The 14,379-nt window shown below is 38.2% G+C and overlaps 1 protein-coding gene across 1 annotated transcript; it reads left to right on the top strand.

Annotated features, from left to right (window-relative positions):
• The first annotated feature begins 13,136 nt into the window (after window positions 1–13,136).
• LOC131858689 (uncharacterized) lies at window positions 13,137–13,974 on the top strand. Its single transcript, XM_059211991.1, has 3 exons — window positions 13,137–13,423; window positions 13,606–13,683; window positions 13,785–13,974. The coding sequence occupies exons 1-3, from the start codon at window positions 13,247–13,249 to the stop codon at window positions 13,839–13,841; spliced, it is 312 nt and encodes a 103-aa protein (XP_059067974.1). The 5' UTR covers window positions 13,137–13,246; the 3' UTR covers window positions 13,842–13,974.
• The last annotated feature ends 405 nt before the right edge of the window (window positions 13,975–14,379 follow it).

A 14,379-nucleotide genomic window follows, 5' to 3' on the forward strand; every position in this document is an offset into this window, starting at 1 on the left:
CTGCCTCATCCAAGATTGATACTACAATGCTCAATGATGAAACTAAAAGCACTATGGATCGTCATTTCATCTCATCTATTTATATTGCATTTCATTGCATATCACCTATCCATTCATAATTCATATTTATGGTTTTGTAGGCAAGTGTGAACAAGTTAAATATGAGAGGTTATTTAATCATAAATTGGTCTTGGATACAATCATGATAGAATTCTCTGATACATCATTAGTGCATCATACAAATTCTCACCAACCTTGAATTCATCTATCATGAACACATGGCATCATCATTTCATTACATTAAGTTACATTTAAATGCATCTAGTTCATTATCATTTACTTACATATAGGTTTATTACATCCATTTGTAGATCTTCATTTAAGTGCATTTAATATCATTTAGTTGCATTTAAATGCATCTAGTTCATTATCATTTACTTGCATTAGCATCATTACATCATTTCATCATTGAAAAATCAAGACATTTAGATTCATTTGTATAAATTTCCCATAATTTACTACCATTATTAGCCATTATCGTACATTCATTTAGTCATCTAGGTATAGTTAGATGTCTTGTTAAATCATTCAAAATAATTCATCATCATTTAAGTTTGTTTACAATGCATTTGTCTAGATTACTTTAGTAGCATGCATTTATTTATCTATCCATTAGTTAAAGTGCCCTCATCTATCCATCCCGTATATCTTCATACTCATTCATTTCATCGTAACAAGATTTCCTTTAGGACTCATTAAGATACATTCATTATCCTTTTTAATTGCATTAAGGTGCAGTTATTCATTACCCCTTAGTTGCATTATCATTTCACTTAGTCATATTTTAAAACATTTAGACTCATAACATAACCATTTGTCTCAACATTTGTTTATACATTTTCTATTTGCATTCATTTAAGAAATCATCACATAAACATTTGTACTTTACATTTTTTTATCCATTTTACATTTATTCTTAACCATTTATACACATTTACATAAACCATTCAATTCATTGCATTTCATCGTATCAAACACAACTGCTATCACTTTCATAGTTAGCATCATTTCATTAAGCATACATCATCATCATGGCATTACATACAAAAAGCATTACACTAATGATTCATACATATATTAACCTACATCCACATGTTAGCATCACATTCATAAATATGTATATAGACATCATACAAATCATCATAACATGCATATAGGAATCATCTCCTAAACATATACATCTAGCAATTAAAAATTTTCATCTAAGCATAAATCATAAATCATCATCCTGCATAAATCCATACATATCATCAACATGCATATCATCACAAAATATGGGATCTCCTCATATATCACATCATATATCATCTCGCAAAAACATACATGTATCAAAGAATAATGATGTCAAAAATATCGGCTACCAAGAGCCATCCAAGTCACAGTCCAAAATGACCATGTAATAAAATACATACAGGCTCTCTCAAATGGCACTCTAGCAAGATGTTGCACCACCATCACCACCTGCTCCCACACTACCCCTTGCACCACCTACACTATCTCGCCATGGAGGACCCATCACACCACCACTGCTCTGCATCCTCTGCGACTACTCTAATCTCGCCTGACGCATCTGTGACTAGCTTAGTGCTCGCTGACTGGCTGGCAAGGCCTGCTCATAGAAACCCTGCCAATACTCTATCTCCACCTAAGCCCGTTTGAACTACCTCATCACCTCCCCAATAGGACCCTGTGCTCCTACCACAACTTGTACTCTCTCCTACAGCTCCATCAATCTCTCCACCGCATCATCTCTCTCCCACAACGCTACAGTCAACTCAGACTCACATGCAAACAGCTGTACATCTCTAGCTCCAACCTCTGTCTCCATATCATATGATCTTGAAGATCTCCTCCACATGTAGCTCCCTCTCCTCCTCCAATGGCTCCCTCTCCTGTGTCAATAGGTGCCTCTCCCTCCCCCATATCCCTACCACCTAATATGACTCCTCCTTGCATCAAAGGCCCCTGTGATAGTCGCAATGGCTACCTACCTCTCCCTCTCTATTGTAACCATCCTCCATCCCTTCCAAACCCCCCACCACCTCCAAATCCACCACCCCCACCTCCTCCTCCTCCATCACCTCCTCCTCCATCCCCTCCTCCTCTGTCACCTCTACCTCATCCTTCTAGAAATCCTCGACCTCCTCTCCTCCTCTGTCATTGTCTCCTATCATCCTCAAATGCTAGAATCGGCCCTGTCGAAACTGATATACGTGGAATGGGATGTGTAGTAATGTACTATGTATACTCATCTGTCACCCCTACATCTACAATCCCTAGCCTCATTTTCCATGGTCTTGCTTGTAAAGTCTGAAACTCTACTAAATCTTGATCATATGGTAGCACTAGCCTCCATTGGAATCTCTCCCGTACCACCCGTGCATACTCCCCCGATCCACTCGGCAGTCCCTGCCTCCGACCAAACTACCTCATCACTTTGTTAGGTACCTGTCTCTCCACATTGTAGGTTGTCCCACCAATCAAGTACCGTGTCATAAATACATACGGTAACACCTCTGCATCATCATCCTAGGGATCACACTCAATATAAGGCCTCCATATCACTATATCTAGATCATCTAATGCTCGTTGCCACCACTCTAACTTCCCCAAGTGGGGCTGACTCATCATACCTCCATACATATACACATAGGGCTGATCCACTACCCTAAATCTCAAACTCATAGGTCATGTCACAAGTAGGTGCTCCCATGCCCAAATATGTAGCAGAGTAATCCCAACTCCTAGAGAACTTGTCTCTTGGTATACCACCTCATGCAACTCCCAATATAAGTGTGCTAGAACACACGGTCCCCATGCAAAGCGGGTCCCCTCAGTCATCATCTCCTCTATAACCTGGCCCCAACCCACGGCCAGTCCATGTGATCGTTGATCCAGGCATAGAAAGCCCCTAGCAATCCTTGATAATACAGGTGGCAGTGGCTCATATAATGCAGCTATCTCCTCCCATGCTACCGAGCCATCATGAATAAACACATCCTCATCAAATATTCATTGAACAGCTACTATCCCTCATGCTCGATCATATGTCACCAGATCCCCTTGGATAGGGATGTGTAAGATCCACCACACATCCTCCAATGTCACAGTCATCTCCCCCATAGTCAAATGGAATGTACAAGTCTCACTGTGCCACCACTCTGCTAATGTTGTCATTAGATCATGATTCATCTGAATCATGAGCATATACATCACATCATATAGGTTTATCGATGCAATACAATCAATCTCGACCTTCGTTAGCCGATCTCTCAACTATTGTGTAGCTCAATGTCTCTCCCGCATCTGTAAGACGGGAAGATCCTCCTACACATCGTCACACATCCACATCATCATCAGTTATTTTGTTTCAAAATTTCTTAAGTTTAAACCTAGACCATCAATAGATACTCTGATCAAGTATCTTTAGGTCTCAACAGGTAAGCAATCATGGCAAACCTAGACTACAATAGGCATTTATCATAATGACCTAGTCTCAACGGGGCTGCTATGGTTCAAAGCAACTAACCTATCCATCCATCCACTAGCGACATCAGGAGATAATTTGTCTAACATTGGGGCATCTATTTTTCAGACAATAGCACCATTTTGCTAACAATCACACTAAAACAACTACACATTAGCGCTACAAAACCAATAGCGCTAAAACCACTACACACAAGCACCATTTGCGGGCAAAAGCGCTAGAAGAGTGACTCAATAGTGCTAAAACTACATACGCACTAAAACAACTGTGTGAATGCGCTAACCTTGCAAAAGTGCTAAAACCACTACGCAATAGCGCTATAGCAGCACAAAAGTGCTAGTTAAAGTGACAACAGTGCTAAAACACAGTTTTAGCGCTATTGTCTTGACTCAACTTGGACGCTTGAAACAAGACATCAAAAATGCACAAAAAGAAAAAATCCAAATTTGCATACCACTGGTCCGTAGTCATCTGACCGATGGAATCGACGAACCCGCTCTAGCCAATGATCTACTATAGATAATAGCATCCTGACTATTGCTTGCTCTTTCACCAAAGTCAATATCAAAGCTCTGATTCGCTATGGAGATGAATGCAAATGACCTATTTTTACCCCTTCACCCCCATATATACCCTTCACCCTAACCCTAATTTTACCCCGCTCACCGTCGTGGTCCCCGTGAACTTCCAGCGCCTCCCATTTCTCCATTTTATCTCCGATTTCTTCTATTCTTTCACTGTTATTGCTAAATTCTTCTCTTCCACCTCCCCGTCAATTCTCATTTTTTTCGAGAGATCGCCCGATTTTTTGAAATCTTTCGGCCCATCTCTCGAGGGGGCATACCACCCAATAAATTAACGTTTATGGGGCATATTTCTTCACACCTATTTTTCATTCTTTGAAATGATGCAATAAACTGCACCATCTCAAAGAGAGGAAAATGTAATCACATAAATCTATCCATTTTAATTAAATGAATATTTACTATTTATTTGATTAATAAACCCACTAGCCAATAGTTAATTAAATTAACATTTAATTAATTCATCTTCAAATCATTCTCCTATTAATTAAATAAATTATTCAATTAATTTTAATTCATTCATTAAACCAAATTCACAATCAATTAAATGAACAAATCCAATTTATTTAATTTAATCCCCTTTCAATCAATTAAATGAATAAATCCTATTTATTTAATTTAATCTCGTTTCCTCTTTTAAATAAATATTTAAAACATTTATTTAAATTATTAAAACTTCCCCCCACTTGCATTTTCCTACAAATGCAAGTTGCAACCACAAGTTGAAATAAATTAATTTTATTTTAATTTAAATCCTATTTTCCCTCACCCACCAAATCCACTTGCAATCCTAAATCCCCTTCTAGACTCTTCTAACCACTTTCTAATCATTCCTAATTAGCCTAATTCATCCCCTAAATATTGTCACATTCCTAAGCAACTTGGAGTCACTTCTCAAAGCCTTCAAAGTCTTTGAAAATCATTTAATGTTTTATGTGTTCAACAAGCTAACCTCTAAAGTCTTCCAAACCACTAATGGCTACATGACCATTAATGACTTCTACATAACCATTTATGGTTAAATCCACTTGCTTCCATGGTAAGAGACTTTACCTCTAAACTCAACCCTCATTCAACCCATGGGTCTCTTCAAACATTTATTGCTTTGACCATGGTTATCCTCACTAACTCTTGCACAAGAGTTTATCCATTCGATAAAGGCATTATTCTTTGAATAATAAATTTATTTGCTCAACTCAACATTAACCTTATCTCCCAAGTTAACCCTCAGGTCATGTCAAGCATTTAATGCTTCTTCCCTCTCCCCTCATCCCATCTCATGTTGACATTTATCATCCTGGGATTGGGTTGAAATCTCTCGCATGGATCTTAAACCCTTCAATCCTGACCCTTGTTGAGATTACTCAATCTCAACCATCCATTGCTCCATTTTTCCTATAAATAGAGCTCATTTCTTCATAATCCAGATCCCGAAAACTTGTATGCATCTAGCTTATAGTGAATTTTAGAGAGCATTTTAGCATAATCACTCATATTGTCATTTTGGACTAAAATTAATCTTAGTTCATTTCATAATATCTCATATTTAGTCTGTTTTACACTTGCATAGCATAGTTTAAAACATTTTTTAATCTTCAATCTCCATAAGACATCCATAGTGCAAAAAGTTGCTGAGAGCTACACTTATTTGGAAACTTGGAGAGGAGAGGAACAAAGGGAGGAGGAGCTACAAGCATGGTGGAAGGCATTTGGAGATGTCTTGTTGCATTTTTTTTTTTGGTTAAATGCTCTATTTTGCTTATAGTGTCTCTCTTGGTATGCCTGTTTAGGATAGTGTTTGATATTTGATTTCCTAACACAAACTATTGGTTTTTTTTCTTGTTGTTTATGTTTTGTCATCCTAACAACTATTCCTTTTTGCAGAGAATCAACAATGATATTCCATGTCGGCGTATGACCAAAACAACAATAACCAATCCATAGAACATCCCGAAACATGCCGATAATGGTAGAGAACACGTTATCATGATACCGGTTCATAACCTAGATAGGCACCAGACCTATTCTGGGTTCACCACGCCAAAGAAATATCTTCAAGAAGTTGAAGCATGATCAAAGAACATCTTTGACATCCTTTAATCCATCTAGAAGCCGCACCAACACCACTTATGCATCCTATCAAGATTTCTTAGTGAAAGCTCTGTCAGTTAAACCTTAAACCAATATCGGTATGGATTTACAAGAGTGTATGATAGCATTCGATTACCAAGTCAATACCAACTAACCAAAACATGCTCCAAGAATATGTAACACATAAAATCAAACATACTCCATTGATCCAAACATGTCGGAAGTGTCCAATGGATAGTCTCTTATGTTGGTAACACTAGATCTTCTATCGGTAACTAAAACCTGTCTATCGGTAACCAACCATAATACCTAGTGTTGACATCAATGACAAAACATCAATGCAACACATAATCAATTCATCCATAATGCCAACAATCTCCCCCTATGGCATTGATGGCAACACTAGATGTCAAAAACATCTAAGTACCAAAAAAATGCCAAAGAGGTCTCCCCCTGTGGAAGACAACCAACAACCTCCTGAATAACTCTCCCCCTTTGAATGATATCTCTGTAAAGTTCTGAATTTATTTTTCACATCACTATCTCTCCCCCTTTGACATCAATGCCAGAAATCTGACCAAAATATCAAAGCAAGAATATAAACCTTTGTATCTCAAAGCTGACGACTCCCCCTGAGTAGTAGCACCACTCATTAGTGCTAGAATGAATAATATCTCTAATAATGCTTGTCGAACTGATGACAAATTACATCAATCAAGTCTCTGTCAGAGGGGCAGAAACCCCTTATATATCTCTCAAATACTCAAATGATTCCTTAGACAGCGGTTTAGTGAATATATCTACAATCTGTTCTTTAGTGTTCACATAAACCAATTTGACTTCCTTTCCTTCTACCTTGTCCTTCAGAAAGTTATACTTTATTGATATACGCTTAGTCTTAGAGTGAAATACCGGATTCTTAGACATGTCAATAGTTGTAGAGTTATCACAGTAGATAAATATTGATTCACTACAATTTACCCTGATATCCTTCAACATTTGCTTCATCTACAAGACTTGAGTGCAATTAGTTGTTGCTACAACATACTCAGCTTCTGCACTAGATAAAGAAATGCATGACTGTTTTTTGTTGATCCATGAAACCAATTTCTTTCCAAGAAAGAAATCTCCACCAAAAGTGTTCTTCCTGTCATTAGTATCTCCTGCCCAATCTGAGTCAGTATATGCACATAAAGTGAAATCATCATTTTAAAATACCATAAGCCATATTCTGTTGTTCCTTGCAAATACCGGAATATCCTCTTTACTGCACATTCATGATTTTCTTTAGGATTACTTTGATATCTTGAAACAATACTTACTACATTCATAATATCTGGTCTAGTCTGAGTTAAATATAATAGACCACCAATCATAGACTTATACCTTGTCAGATTTACCAGTGTAGAAGTATCTTTCATAGATAATTTCTCACTTGTCACCATAGGAGTACTTACCAGTTTGAAATTATCCATACCAAACTTCTTCAACAATTCGCTCAGATACTTAGTTTGACAGATAAAAATACCTTTGTCAATTTGAGTAATCTGCAAACCTAAGAAAATTTTCATCTCACCAATCATGGGCATTTCAAATTCATTCTTCATATTGTTAGAAAATTCCATGCACAATTTATCTTCTCCTCCAAAAAAGATATCATCAACAAATACTTCAATAATCAGAATACCATCATCAGTGATCTTATAATATAAATTACTATCAACACTGCCTTTAGTAAAACCAAGTTTCAAAATATATTTATCCAACCTTGCATACCAAGCTCTAGTAGCTTGTTGGGTGAATTCACAAAACTGGTTCCCACTTTTGCCAACGAAAGAATTTGGCGAAAGTGGGAATTTCGGATTTGACAATGTTCGAGCGAAACACAAATGTTCGCTCGGACTGCCGCTGGGAGTTCGAGCGAACACGGTGGTTCGAGCAAACCCATTAAATATCGATATTTTAATGGGTTCGCTCGAACCCCCCATTCGCTCGAACCCTTGGCAGTTAGGGTTTTTTTTAAAATTTTATAAATATCGAAAATGACAGTTAAAAGGTCATTGTTACATTTGACTTTTTCTGTCTGGTGGGGGTTGGATCGAACCAGTCGTCAGCATCACGTCATCGAGCCTTGTCTGCAGCAGTTAGCATCTTTCTTACTTCAGTTTTCGACCCTTGTTATATCAGGTGCACAAAATAACCCTTTGTTTGGTTTAATAATGTCTTTTTTTATTAAATTTGTAAATAATTTATTTGTTAATTTAATTTTTTAATTAAATAATTATATATAGTTATTGGTTTTGAACATTTTAGAAAAATGTTTGATAATTTATTGTTTTTCATTATTTTAGAAAAATGTTTGATAATTTAATATTTTGATTGAAATGTGTAAATTTGTTTTTAAAATTACGTAATTGTATAGATGTATATTTTTTTCAACATTTTAAAAAATTGTTATGAAAAACATAGAAAACTACCCTGTAGTAAATCAGATCTTAGAAAAACATTAGCAAAAAAAGAAAAACGTTAAAAAAATTAATTTAAATAAACATTAGAAAATTTAGATACCAAATTTAAACAAATTAGACAAAATAAATTTCCTCTACAATGTGACCTATTTTCACATCCTATTACACGCACAACATGACCCCTTAAGACCACATATGACACTATACGTTCTCTTAGGAGGTCATAGAGGATCACATATAATATAATAGTGTACATGTATGACATTCCCTTTAGGATCACATCTAGTGTCCTAAGGGGTCATACGTGGTTCTAAGGGGTCACACGTGTTATAACACATGCGGGACCCCTTAGAATCGCATATGACCCCTTATAAAATTGTAGGGTGAATGACATACCCCTTAGTCCATCAAATAGTGTCTTAACACATACGTGACCCATTAAAATCGCATATGACCCTTTATAAAATCAATCTTAGTGTGAACGACATATCCCAAAACCCATCACATAGCGTCTTAAGGGGTCGTATGTGGTCCTAAGGGGTCACGCATGCTTTAACACATGCGTGACACCTTAGTAGGTCACATAGGACCCCTTATAACATCCTACTATACATATGACATTCCCCTTAGGATCACATAGTGTCATAAGGGGTCATATGTGGTTCTGAGGGGTCATGCATTTGTTATAACATATGCATGACCCCTTAGAACTGCATATGACCCCTTATAAAATCCTAGTGTGAACGACATACCCCTTAGTCCATCACATAGTGTCTTAAGGGGTCCTATGTTGTCCTAAGGGGTCATGCATGCATTAACACATGTGTGACCCCTTAGTAGGTCACATATGACCCCTTATAACATCCTACTGTACATATGACATTCCCCTTAGGATCATATAGTGTCCTAAGGGGTCATATGTGGTTAGACCCACATATGACCCCTTATAAAATCCTATAACCACATATGACCCCTTATAAAATCCTAGTGTGAACGACATACCCTTTAGTTCATCACATAGCGTCTTAAGGGTCGTATGTGGTCCTAGGGGCCACGCATGCATTGACACATACGTGACCCCTTAGTAGGTCACATGTATGACCCCTAATAACATCCTACTGTACATATGACATTTCCTATGTGTCCTAAGGGGTTGAATATGTGGTCCTAAGGGCTCACGCATGCATTAACACATGCGTGACCCCTTATAGAATCTAGTGTGAACGACATACCCCTTAGTCCATCACATACTATCTTAAGGGGTCGTATGTGGTCCTAAGGGGTCAACATGCATTAACACATGCGTGACCCCCTTATAACATCCTACTGTACATATGACATTCCCCTTAGGATCATATAGTGTCCTAAGGGGTCATATGTGGTTAGACCCACATATGACCCCTTATAAAATCCTATAACCACATATGACCCCTTATAAAATCCTAGTGTGAACGACATACCCCTTAGCCCATCACATAGCGTCTTAAGGGGTCATATGTGGTCATATGTGGTCCTAAGGGGCCACGCATGCATTGACACATGCGTGACACCTTAGTAGGTCACATAGGACCCCTTATAACATCCTACTATACATATGACATTCCCCTTAGGATCACATAGTGTCATAAGGGGTCATATGTGGTTTTGAGGGGTCATGCATTTGTTATAACATATGCATGACCCCTTAGAACTGCATATGACCCCTTATAAAATCCTAGTGTGAACGACATACCCCTTAGTCCATCACATAGTGTCTTAAGGGGTCCTTTGTTGTCCTAAGGGGTCACGCATGCATTAACACATGTGTGACCCCTTAGTAGGTCACATATGACCCCTTATAACATCCTACTGTACATATGACATTCCCCTTAGGATCATATAGTGTCCTAAGGGGTCATATGTTGTCCTAAGGGGTCACGCATGCATTAACACATGTGTGACCCCTTAGTAGGTCACATATGACCCCTTATAACATCCTACTATACATATGACATTCCCCTTAGGATCATATAGTGTCCTAAGGGGTCATATGTGGTTAGACCCACATATGACCCCTTATAAAATCCTATAACCACATATGACCCCTTATAAAATCCTAGTGTGAACGACATACCCTTTAGTTCATCACATAGCGTCTTAAGGGTCGTATGTGGTCCTAGGGGCCACGCATGCATTGACACCTATGTGACCCCTTAGTAGGTCACATGTATGACCCCTAATAACATCCTACTGTACATATGACATTTCCTATGTGTCCTAAGGGGTTGAATATGTGGTCCTAAGGGCTCACACATGCATTAACACATGCGTGACCCCTTATAACATCCTATTGTACATATGACATTCCCCTTAGGATCATATAGTGTCCTAAGGGGTCATATGTGGTTAGACCCATATAACCACATATGACCCCTTATAAAATCCTATAACCACATATGACCCCTTATAAAATCCTAGTGTGAACGACATACCCCTTAGTTCATCACATAGCATCTTAAGGGGTCATATGTGGTCCTAGGGGGCCACGCATGCATTGACACATACGTGACCCCTTAGTAGGTCACACATGACCCCTAATAACATCCTACTGTACATATGAAATTTCCTATGTGTCCTAAGGGGTTGAATATGTGGTCCTAAGGGCTCACGCATGCATTAACATCCTACTACACATATGACCCCTTATAACATCCTACTGTACATATGACATTCCCCTTAGGATCATATAGTGTCCTAAGGGGTCATATGTGGTTAGACCCACATATGACCCCTTATAACATCCTACTATACATATGACATTCCCCTTAGGATCATATAGTGTCCTAACATACATATGATGTGTTAGATCTCTCTATTCTTGAATTTTCTATGTATGTCAAAGATTTAAATATGTACATGTACATTAGATCTCTCTATCTCTCTGAAATATATGTTATCTCTAGATCTGAAATATATGAACTCTCTCTCTCTCTCACTGAAATATTTGAAATTTTTACATGTATTTTTTGAAAATGAAAATGATCTATCTCTCTCTGTCATGAAGATTTATATGTATATAATCTCTCTCTCTCTCTCTCTCTCTCTCTCTCTCTCTCTCTCTCTCTCATGAAAATGATCTCTCTCTCTCTGCTTACGTATTTATTTTAACTTTATGACATGTACCTAGATAGATGGCATCCCAGGATATACCTTCGCAGGCTCCTGATCAGGATCCACCTTTGCAGGCTCCTGATCAGGATCCACCTTCACAGGCTCCTGATCAGGATCCACCTGCGCAGGCTCCACATCAGGAGCCACCACAGCAGGATCCTCCACAGCAGGATCCCCCCTTGCCCGATATTGCCACTATTTTTCATTACAATGATCGAGAGCTGCATAGGTTGAGGGCCATACTAGATGACCCTCGTACTGATGGCGTGTACAAGAGTACGTGCACGTCCATTTTTGACAGTTTGCAGACATTGAGGGACCGCTTAGTATCTCATACCTCATTCTCACCTGAGGTTATAGAGGATATATATAGACACTTGAGGAGTGAGGTGAGGGGTCCTCATTCTTTTGCTGATGTGGTGGGGGTGGTCTCGAAGGAGACCATCAAGGAGAGATGCTTCCCACAATATCAGGAGAAGAGTAAGGTGAGGGGATATCAGGTTACCAGATGTATTGACCCACAGGTTGCGTCACTGATTTACCCATGATTCTTAGCAGCCCATGGTCGTTATCCTAATAACGACCAGATTCCATTATACTTTGCACAGCAGGTATTTGCTGAGGTTCATTGTCAGATGAAACCAAACTACCTTGATATTCCGGGATATTATGGATAGGGGAGGGGCAGGATTGCTGATAGAGATGCATACCGTAGGCGTGATAGAGCTCCGCCTAGACATAGGGACCTTGTTGGCCAGAGATTTCCTGCAGTAGTCCCAGCCATGGCACCCATAGCAGATCACGTTGTGATTTCTTCTCAGAGAGAAGCAATTGATAGGATTGGACATATTGCATCAGCAGCAGCCACCATATCTTCTGACAGGGTGGGCAGATATATGATGACTCGACCACATTCACGATCATCCATAGATCATGCATCTTCTAGTCATGGGGGGGCTTCAGATTCAGATGATCGGTATATTTCTACTGGCATCCCCTCCCCAGATGAGGTAGCAGCTATAGTCGGAGGTAGTAGACATGTACAGATGTCGCAGTATTTAGTCGAGGACCTACTACATGCTTATAGTTTTATTTCATCTCGACTTGGGATACCATTGGGTGCTGTTAGAGAGGAGATTCTCAGAGATGTTCAGGCTACAGCGGCATCGACGCATACCCCGAGGCAGTCACAGCATTCTCATCACTCTACGCATGCTCCAGGCACTGACCCACCTACAGATCACTCTGTTGCTGCAGAGGAGGAGCTACGAGCTTATGAGCTCCATATCACAGATGAGGGCCGGTTGGATTCATGTGAGGAGATACGAGCTGATCAGGTACATATCACAGATGAGGGTTTGGACTCATTTGAGGATCAGCTGAGAGATTTGAGCCATACTGGATTTATGGACATGCTACTACAGTCAGACACTTCATCCACGATGCCCACTCATCTAGTTAGCCCCTTGCACTCCTCAGTGATACGTACAGCTAGAGAGAGATATGCTGGCATGAGTGATGTTGTTGATATGATTACGGGACAGGATCAGTCTACTATACAGCCTACTCCAGGTGATACACAGGTATGTACATGTACATGTGCGTTTAAAATTTTAGAAGATATGTATACTTACATTGCAAATTTGTACCTAATAAATCTATATATACATATAGATCTCATGTTTAATTTAAATAATCTAGAACTTTCTAAGTTTTAATTTGTAGATCATTTAAATTGATTGTGGACTAATCCTTAAATTGACAGTTAGCTCATGTCACTCCTTCCTTGAGCTCTGAGCATGTGCGTAGGAGAGATTCTTTAGATGCTGACATTAGTGTACAGGTTAGTTATGGTTTTTGGTATATATATATTTGATGTAGATGCACGTCTAGAGAGATCTATATATATTATATTTAATATTTAAATAAATTCTACTTTTACAGGACTCCCCCTCAGATGGTCGCTCAGTTCGTAGCCGACATGATGATCCCCAGTGTTGATTTGCTCCAGACTTTATAGCTCATTTACATTTATCTTTTTATATACTTTCATATTATATATATATTCATGCACGTACATGGAGTTTAGACTCTAGATTATACTTTATACCTGGTTTATGTTTGACTCTGGATTATACTTTATACTTTATACATGGAGTTTAGACTCTAGATTATACTTTATACCTGGTTTGTGTTTGACTAGAGCTAGATTATACTTTATACATGGAGTTTAGACTATAGATTATACATGTTATAAGTTTTATACATGTTTGATTATATTATATTTATACACATGTTTGATTATATTCTAGATTTATGTACATGATGTTTGATTAAATTAGATTTAAATACATGATTGATTAGATTGTATATTTCATGCATGTGTACAACGACTTGTTTAGACTCTAGATTATACTTTATACCTAGTTTGTGTTTGATCAAGATCTATTATACATGTTTGATTATATTAGATTTATACACATGTTTGATTAAAGATTAGATTTAAATTCATGTTCAAGATTAGATTGTATATTTCATG

Source organism: Cryptomeria japonica, chromosome 10, assembly GCF_030272615.1.
Source record: "Cryptomeria japonica chromosome 10, Sugi_1.0, whole genome shotgun sequence".
NCBI classification, from domain to species: Eukaryota; Viridiplantae; Streptophyta; class Pinopsida; order Cupressales; family Cupressaceae; genus Cryptomeria; species Cryptomeria japonica.